This window comes from Zootoca vivipara, chromosome 7, assembly GCF_965207765.1.
Source record: "Zootoca vivipara chromosome 7, rZooViv2.hap1.1, whole genome shotgun sequence".
Taxonomy (NCBI): domain Eukaryota; kingdom Metazoa; phylum Chordata; class Lepidosauria; order Squamata; family Lacertidae; genus Zootoca; species Zootoca vivipara.
The window spans coordinates 62,639,947-62,649,454 of NC_142590.1; the positions used below are offsets into that span (position 1 = coordinate 62,639,947).

At 42.1% G+C, this 9,508-nt stretch overlaps 1 protein-coding gene across 2 annotated transcripts; it reads right to left on the minus strand.

The window, feature by feature from the left end:
* Window positions 1-239: 239 nt before the first annotated feature.
* Window positions 240-9,204, minus strand: SIKE1 (suppressor of IKBKE 1). 2 transcript variants are annotated; one of them, XM_088674424.1, is made up of 6 exons: window positions 9,093-9,204; window positions 8,307-8,475; window positions 8,088-8,193; window positions 6,420-6,562; window positions 5,486-5,599; window positions 240-2,534 (listed from the first exon to the last, which is right to left on the minus strand). In XM_088674424.1, exons 2-6 carry the CDS (start codon window positions 8,463-8,465, stop codon window positions 2,415-2,417), a joined length of 642 nt encoding a protein of 213 aa, XP_088530550.1. In that variant the 5' UTR covers window positions 8,466-8,475; window positions 9,093-9,204; the 3' UTR covers window positions 240-2,414. The 2 variants fall into 2 exon arrangements, with proteins under 2 accessions (XP_088530550.1, XP_088530551.1); XM_088674425.1 differs by having other exon boundaries at window positions 9,089-9,204.
* Window positions 9,205-9,508: the final 304 nt, after the last annotated feature.

Below are 9,508 nucleotides of genomic sequence, written 5' to 3' on the forward strand. Positions count from 1 at the left end.
CACAGGCATTTATGAAATTCTTAAAGGTTTAATCGGTTTGATAAACATGGTTCCACTAGACACCTATTTATAGTCAGCATATGCCAATTTCAGTTCCCTTTACTCAGCCTAATTTCCAGATAAATACAGAATGTAACTTGCAGTGGCCCAAGTAGTTAATCAGCGAACAATGGTGCTGGCCAATGGTAAAGTCAGTCCATAAATTATCCGTGGTACAAAAAGTGCCACAACAGATAATATTGCCTCAAAACATTTATTTCAGGAAAATGAACAAATATACATATTTAATACCTGAGAGGTAAAGACAAGATTGAATTCACTGATCAGAGCAGGCAGATAAGATGGCAAAAAATAGCACAACAGCTCTGTAACTCACTTATGTACATTGTAACATCCCTCAAGGGTATTTACAAAATAATCCAGAATCTATGCACGGACTGAGCACATGTTGCTGCTCATTACAAGAGCCTGTTTGATTCTGAAGATGGCACTGATGGCATATATTTAAGGCATAACACTGCAAAGTGATGATATACAGGTGAATCTGTCCTGCTGATTAGGTTATGTTTGCATAATGCACAAAAGCAGCAGCTCTTTTATCAGCTCAGTCTTCAAAGTAAAACTGACTGGTAAGAATTTAAAAACACCAAAAGATGAATTTGAAGAATAAACCCGGCTCTCCTCTCCACCACACTGATGGGGAAAGATGATAAACATGGAGAAAGGACATGTGCTGCACTCTGAACAACAAAAGTGATCGATCCTACGCTGAAACTTTCCTGGAGAAAGCAGAAACATTGAAATATCTCCTTTCACATTCATTATGCTTTACAACACTTTAGCAATAGGCAATATGCTGTACAAGATCGAAGCATGCTATGGGGACAAATACATTTATACAGAAGTGACCACAGAGGCTAGACATATCTCCAATTCTAGCCCTACAATCACAATGTTGAGACAGTCATAGAATCTATCAGGTATGAGGATGTGAGAGTCTGCAAGCAAGTAGCTAAGAAGAACACACAATAAACTGCAGAGCACTATAAATGAAGACAGGACTTGGCTAGGTTCCTATACAATCACTTTATAATTTATTTGTCTTCAAGTCTGTTTGGTGAATGCTTTCCTTAAGTACTCAGCATGGAGACAAGGTCTTCAATAAAGTACACAAACCAGATTCCATGCAGCACCCATCTGAAGTCTCAAGTAGAAGAAAAAAATAAATCTAGAAACAGCAGCATTTTACTATCAATACCTCGCAGAGTAAATTTTGAAATACTTAGCATGAAGTTCCAAAGGATGCTGCTTTTGGAAGAGTCATCATTCTAGATCGTTTCAGTACTATGTAAACATGTATAGATGGGGCATGATTCTTTCCCCATGCAAGAGCAATGCCTGCACACAGAGGAGTCTCCAAGGGAGTTAACAGAGATCTTGCCCCCTGACCCTCAATATGCATGCAAAGATGAGCAATTATATGGAATTTGAGGTCTGTACATGCCACCTCTGCTCAGTGAAGGAACATGAGCTCAGATTCCTTGACTGAGTTGGGGAGGGAGAGGGAAGAGGGAAAAGAAGAACGGATGGCATTCAAGGACCTCCATAATGGTGTGGCATGCTAGACAGGGTGCTAAATGCAAGATTCTGTTATACATTATGAGATATCTCTGTGTGCAGCCACTGCACTCACACATGTAGAGTTTCAGAGAATACTTTTACATATAATTGTGCATTACTTTCTGTATTTGTTGATGTATTAAAGACAAGTAATTTTGGTAAACAGTAGTTAAATGGAACCAAAATACTGCTTAGACTATTAATTAAATCAAATTAAGAACGGGAGTGCCTAAATCAGGCACAGGCAAACTCTGGCCCTCCAGATGTTTGGGACTACAGTTCCCATTATCCCTAGCTAACAGGACCAGTGGTCCAGGATAATGGGAATTGTAGTTCCAAACATCTGGAGGGCTGGAGTTTGCCTATGCCTGGCCTATATCCTGTATGACAATTTATCTTAGGCATTATTTTCTTGAAAGTAAATAAACTTCTAAAGAAATAAGTCTGCTCAGACTATTTTTCCTATAAAAGTCTGACTTTTAAAGAAATGTACTTACACAGGAAAAGCCAAAAGCGATCAAATTGTCCTATCCAACTGAGATTTCTGAAAGCAAGGATAACCCTGAGAAAGCATTTGCTTAGGACTACAGCTGCACGAGTACTCCTCTGCATGATTAAGCAGGGCAAACTTTAGCCTGCAGAGGGAGTCATTTCAGCAGCTATGCACAAAGCACAGTCTCTATAATATAGCAAAAGGCTGGAATGATACCCAAACGGAGACATGAGGGAATTAAAAGAACAGCTTGTAAAATAAGCACACTCTTTCCTGCAGTGCAGTTTACCAGCTTCAGAGATCAACTATTCAAAGGCAGCTGTTTTGTGGATTGAGAAGCATCATCAGGCATTCCTTCTTGCCTCACCTCGATAGATTCTCTGCTGATTGTTAAGAGTTTTCTCAACTCTTTATTTTCAAGCTATAAAACCAATAAAAACAGTTTCAAACATATGAGCAAAGCAGTGACAGTTTAATAATAATAATAATAATAATAATAATAATAATAATTTATTATTTATACCTCGCCCATCTGGCTGGGTTTCCCCAGCCACTCTGGGCGGCTTCCAACAGAAAAATAAAACACAGTGATCTATTAAACATTAAAAGCCTCCCTAAACAGGGCTGCCTTCAGATGTCTAATATAAGATAGTACTAAATCCAGACCCTTAGCAAATGTAAATAAACAAATAAATTTTGGTCTCATTTATCAGACAAAAATAGCAAGACAAAATGTTAATGATTTACAGATACATTTTTATCAGCACTTTCACAAGTTGCGTTGTACTAAACCTATGTTGGCCAAGTTGACGGATAATTGCCAGCTTTAAGAACCGCTCAAACTCCTATTCTGGACACAGCCTGGGGCTTATATGTATTTCTTCTCTGTTGCCATGACAACAAGAACCAAGCAAGCACACACACAGCTTCCTGGCCTAGTTATTTATTGACCACCAACCTTGAATGTCCTTTAAATGGTCTGCAAGAATTTTTCAAGAGAGTCAAGATCACCCCATGGGTGCTAAGTAGCCACCTTATTATTCCTGGTTCTGTTCAGACCAAATCAAAACTCTGTTAACATAAGACTCCCTCAGTGGCTTTTTATAAACTTGCCACTTAAGATTGGCCCAGTTTACCAGGAGAGGGGGACACACACATTCTGTCCAATCCTGAATGTTTTCCTAAAGAGCAGGACTCTAATCCCCATCTCCTGTGGAAGCTGTTTTCCCACAGCAAAAGGACGCATATGGCCAGACTATACTATTAGACTGACAGATCCTTTGTTTGGAGATTGGTTTCCTGGTTTGGATGTCATGATTATCTTGCATTAAGAGTGACAAACAGGGACAACTGCTCATAGAGAAATCCAGGACTTAAATAGTTGTACTAATTTAGCAGCAGCATGCTTCTTCAAACCAAGGGCCAACTTGTTTGGAGAATGAAGTTTTTAAACATACACTAAAATGGTGCCAATACAAAAGTTATCCGGTGTTATTATCCTCATATTGCCGGTTTGGTGAGCTGACACCAAGATTTCACAACAATGCTGTACTTTCATATTTAAGATTCCCTTAAAGGCAGCTAGAAAAAAATATATATCTAGCAGCCATTTGGAGTGGCTGCAGTGATTGATCCTGGTTTGATCTTTTTTTTTAAAAAAAAATGGAGGCTAATAATGGAGGCTTTGCTCAAGTTTCCTACACATAAATGCAGAGAAATCCAAATGATCTGGGGTGCTGTGGGGTGGAGGGGAGCGGGGAGCCCACTATGGATCATCTGAAGCCCTGGAATGGGGCGGTTGAATTTAGACCCCTTGGGGGATTCATGGGGCTTTGGTCTAGCACATCAAAAGCCACAGCTACCCCAAACAAAAACATCCTGTTTCAGAACTTTCTGTTGGCTATCTAGCCAGGAGAACCACTGGTGGCAGCTCTCCACCTGACTAGGTGACCCTAGAGCCATCTGGCAACACTCCTCCTTGCCAATCTAAAGGTACCATCCAACCCCACTCCACTCCTCCCACAATAAACTGTAGTGAGGTGTCATCCGTACTGTGGTGATACCAAGCTCCATTTCTCTGTAACATCTGAATTGGGAGTGGTTGTGTAGGCCCCAGACCACAGTCTGGGTGCAGTGATGGGCTGGATGAGGGTTAATAAACTGAGTTTGGATCCTGTTTTGTGGAATAACATCCCTATTGAGGTATAACAGGCACCATATTTGTACTTTCTAGAAACTGAGGATAGTTTTGTTTGAACAAGCTTTTCCAGCTGGATGAAAATGTTTCTGTTTTAGATGTTTATTTTGCATTATTTAAAAACCTATCTTTATGGGGTTTCCCCCCCCTGCTTTTAAAACTATTTTAGCTGTTTTTATTGTATGTATGTAAACTGCCTTTGGACTCATGTAAAAAGAAGTGCATAAAATAGTAATAATTTTTAAGAGGTGCTGAAACATTACCACTATTGGCACTTGCCTGAGGAGTTTGGAGTCATTGCAGTTCCTTCAGGAGGGAATTGAAAGGAAAATAAAATGAACCATAAGTTTCATTTTATTTGCTTTTCGGTGTCCACATACAGTGCCATTCTACTCTCACAGGTTCCCTCCGCAACTGACTTTCAAAGTAGAAATTAAAAAAAAAAATCCAGTAGCACCTTAGAGACCAACTAAGTTTGTTCTTGGTATGAGCTTTCGTGTGCATGCACACTTCTTCAGATACGAAAGCTCATACCAAGAACAAACTTAGTTGGTCTCTAAGGTGCTACTGGACAATTTTTAATATATATTTCTACTGCATCAGATCAACATGGCTACCTACCCGACTTTCAAAGGGGAGGGATAAGCTAAGATTCTCATTATCCACCTCAACTGCTGTTTCTTATTCATGTGAGAAAGCTTCAGTGGTTGCATGGTGCTCCTTGCTATACCTAGTAGTAAGGTTCTACTGAATGTTGTATCCCCCAATTAACCTGCTTAATTGCTAACTTGAAACCGTATTTTAATACTATGCAGTGTTATGCTTTTCCCTCCAGTAAATTCATGTGTCTCATATCAGAGTGAAGCAACAGAATTTTCAGTAATTCAAGCCTGACTCCAAGAGTTGCGGCCTCTTAACTTGCAGTTTTAAGGGCTATGATATGGAGTAGCATCCTGCAGGTGCAGAGTCTACTTTCATGATGCTCAGCTGCCAGCTTTCCTACCGTATCTCATCAGCTGTACCAAGACTATAGCAGGACTTCAAGGCAGGCATTAGCTTTTAACAAAGCAGCAATCAAATTTAGTTTAGGCTTGGAGGCTGAAAGAACCTTTTGACAATGTAAGGCACAAGCCTCCCCGTTTTCTACCCCCAACCACAGTTGTTCAGCATCTTACCTCTAACTGTGCTAGCTTTTCTTGTGTTTTATAATACTGGTCATTGTCCACATGAACAGCTTTTCTTATTACATCTCCCATCTCACAGATCCTGTCAATTTGACTCTCAATTTCCTGTAAGCAGATTTCAAAGCAAAATTATAAACTAATAAAAAGAAAAACAAGTTAAATCAGGTATTTCCAAAGAAAAGTCAAAGAACACGGAACCAAAGAATCATGTCTTCATCCTTCCCTCACTGGACCTAGTGCTGCCATACTGTATCTCTGAGCTTCTGCCTGAACTTTGCTCTGCTGTACTTTCTGTCATATTCCCATGTTGGTTCCCTTAACTGGCTGTGTGGTAAAACCAAAGTCTCATTTGCTGTCACAAACAGAGGAGAGGGGTTGTTACAGAATGTGGCAGGAGGTACTGGAACTGCATGTTCTCCTGCTATCCCAGAAGGTTTAAGAGGGAAGGTCAGATCTTCAGGTTGCAATCTGACAGAACTAATTACAACATACTGGCTGCTTTAAGGTAGTGGTGGTGGTGAGAATCTCTTGGATCTTATAACGGGTTTGTATTTTTGCAAGCAGTACAAAAGCAAATTAAAGGTATCTCATGGCATTTTACAATACTGAAGTCACAAAGAACTGATACACACACACACACACACACACACACATGAGATACCAGGTAATTTTCTTTATAAGAAGTCTAAAGAAGATTCCTTGTGGCTGAGTTGCAACACTTTATTTTACAAAGAGAAGGCACTTGTGAGCTGTGAGCACTAATGGAAGGAAGATGTTTCAGAGAACAAGCTCTTGAGGAAAATGTAAAAGAGGCGAGAGAAAAACATCATTGGAACAGAGCACAACACCTAAGCCGCTCATCTTTATTCCTATTGGGAACTTATTCTTTTTATTCCAGAAAGAAGATAATAGAATAATTCCTTACTGCAGACTGAGCTTGATGCACTTTCAAAATTGGCTGAGCATCCACATCTTTTCTTTTCATCATCAGCTGTAACATGTGTTTCCTATATTTGCTCATAATAAGTTCCAAAGCATCCTGGTGTTCTTCCAAAGAAACCCACAGTTCTGAAAAATATAACACAAATTCCATGCAAATACTAGGAAAAAACTCCATATTCTAAGGCAGGCACCCCCAAACTGTGGCCCTCCAGATGTTTTGGCCTACAACTCCCATGATCCCTAGCTAACAGGACCAGTGGTCAAGGATGATGGGAATTGTAGTCCAAAACATCTGGAGGGCCAGAGTCTGGGGATGCCTGTTCTATGGTCACATTAAGGCTGTACAACTTCCCTGTGCATCCTACCTCTCCATCTTCTATACATACAATAATTTTCAAATCCTAACATTTTCTTAGCCCACTGATGCCTTATGAACACTATTTCTTACTCTTATAATAAGAATTTCTGTAATTTCAAGAAATTCCTTATGGGTCTGGCCTTAACTGTACAGTACTTCACCTAATGATTCAAACTCTGGATATATGTCCAGCACTTATTCAGTTTTGTTTCCAGACCAATACTGTGCACATCTACTTGGACATAAGCCCCATTTTGTTCAAGATGTGTCTGTTCAGGATGGCAGTCTTGGGAAATCCTACTGTCGCTATCATGCTATCACGAACCAATCCATCTGACATACATTAATGGCCAGTACACAAAGGCTGTAAACTGCATTTCAAATAATTTAGTTGTTAATTCAGCCCAAACATGCAAAACTTAAATTTATAGATTGGTTACATTTGACAGAAACCATCAGTATATTGGAACTTTTACTGGCCCCAGCACCCTGAAGTTTTCTAAAGTTTTAGAAGAAAAACTCATCAATTCATGAAGTTTAAGGTACAGTAATAGATCATAAACATCAATACATGCTATTCAAGTTCAGACTGTATTTTGGAGGCAGTGTGGAAAATGATCAGATTAAAGAATGGAAATGGGTGCCAGTTTTAGAAAAAGGACTGTAGCTGAAATATGTGCAGGCCACAGTAGAATTTTATTATCAAGCTTTAAAGACAACTTTCACCAAGAATGCAATTGAATAAGGAACTGGTACTGAGAAGAATATTTGGGTGGTATTCAGCTACATTTTTGTGCTACAGCAAGGGAATTTCTTTCCTCTCTTCCTCCTGTGCTTCACCTTAGTGGTATGTACAACCCTGTTGAATACAACAGGGGAACCATGCTAGAAATATTAAGAGCAATCTTAAGCAGTGTGTAGACACTGTGTCTGCCTTATCTCATCTAGCCTGTGCAACATAGCTATTTGTCCTTATACACATCAGGTGCCGCACACCACTTTGTAGGAAGAAATTAGATCAGTAGTCACACTTATTAAGCCACGAGTCCCACAGAAATCAATGGAACCTAAAGTATGTATGTTTAGGATTAGGGTGCTTGTGAAATGAGTGACCACATCCAAGGACTAATCCTGTTTAGAGCTGTGACTAGACGACACAGGCATGCGTGCTCTTTACATCCTTCAGTTCAAGACAACCATCAGTAATGCAGGCTTGCATTATGTTCTGGTTAACCCTTGCAGCCAAACAAGTCACTTGAGGGCTCATAGTTATCTCGCTAACACAATGCTCACCTCTGTTTTCCTGCTGCAAGTCTCTGATCTGAGTATTCTCCTGAGATAGCAGAATATGAGGTTTGTATTTAGACATGTCCTTCAGCTCAGCTGCATCCTCTTGATACTTGTAAAGAAAAGATGGTCCATGTGAACCCAGAGCAGTCTAATAATATCCATACAACATTCCACTCACCCTGACTCATGTTTTCACGCCAATGCTACTGGGTCTGTACTCACCTTGTGCGAAAGAGGCGTGCCAGCCTCCTTCATGGACACAACCCGCTTGTGCAACATGGTGGACTGGTCAATGAGAGACTCAGCTGCGTTGTCGTGCTCTTTCAGCCTTTCCAGCAGGGTCCTTGCATCGGTCAGGATCTTCTCTATAGTACAGGCCATTGTCAGAGAACTGAAAGGAGAATGGATCGAGTTAAGATTCAAGAGCTATCAAGGCCTGGCTCAGAGGTGGGGAAGAGTATATGAGGCTTTGAAATATGTGGTGTAATGGTTAGTGTGTTGGATCAGGACCTGGGAGAGCAGAGTTCGAATCCCCACTCAGCCATGAAGCTCACTGCATCCTTGGGCCAGTCTGCATTAGCCTAACCTACCACAGGGTTGTGGAGAGAATGAAGTGGAGAAGAGGAGAACCATGTACACCACATAAAAGTAGCATATAAATGTAATAAATAAATATTATGGTGGGGTGTTTTTTCGGGGGGGGGGGGTGTCCTCATACGAAAGCACTAGAGGAGGCTGGAACACAGAACTGGCCACACGACACGGATGCCCCCAGCCCCACTCTCTGTGCTCTAGGGAGGTCTGTGCCCTAGGAAGGGCAGGCAAGCAGGGTCCGGTTTTAGTGGCCGCCCAGGGAGACAGCACCTTCCGCGTCCGACATGGAGTGAATGGGAGAAAGGAGGCAACATAACACTGCGGCCGTTCCCAGCTGCTTAACAGTCTCGGGCGACCCTGAGGCAGCCCCGCCCTTCCCAGGAGGCGACCCCCGGTCCGCGCCCACCTACCTACCCGCTCCGGCTTCCCTCCCTCCGGCTCCGAGGCACACTAGGGGGCGCAGAGGTCACAGGCTCCGCGCTCCGGCCGCCGCCACCGCCGCTTCCGGTATGAAGTTTCCTTCCTCTCCGAGTCAAGGGAAATTCATAGCTCTCCGGAGAAACTTCCGGTTTCCGGTTGCAGGCGGCGGGCGCTTCGCCGAGGCTCCCCTTTGGGTTGCTGAAATCCAACAGGCGAAGCCTTCCTGTTCCTTTGGCGGAGCAGCGACCTGCAGCATCTCTGCGGCCTGCAGCCTCGTAAAGACCCCGCCGGTTCCGCTAGCAGGAGCCAAACGCTCAAGATCAGTCGTCAGGCGCAGCCTCGTGTAAACGTAGCTTGAAAGCTCCGTGTCAAGTTCTGGTGCAGGCATCGGTCGCGCGGGACCTCGTCCG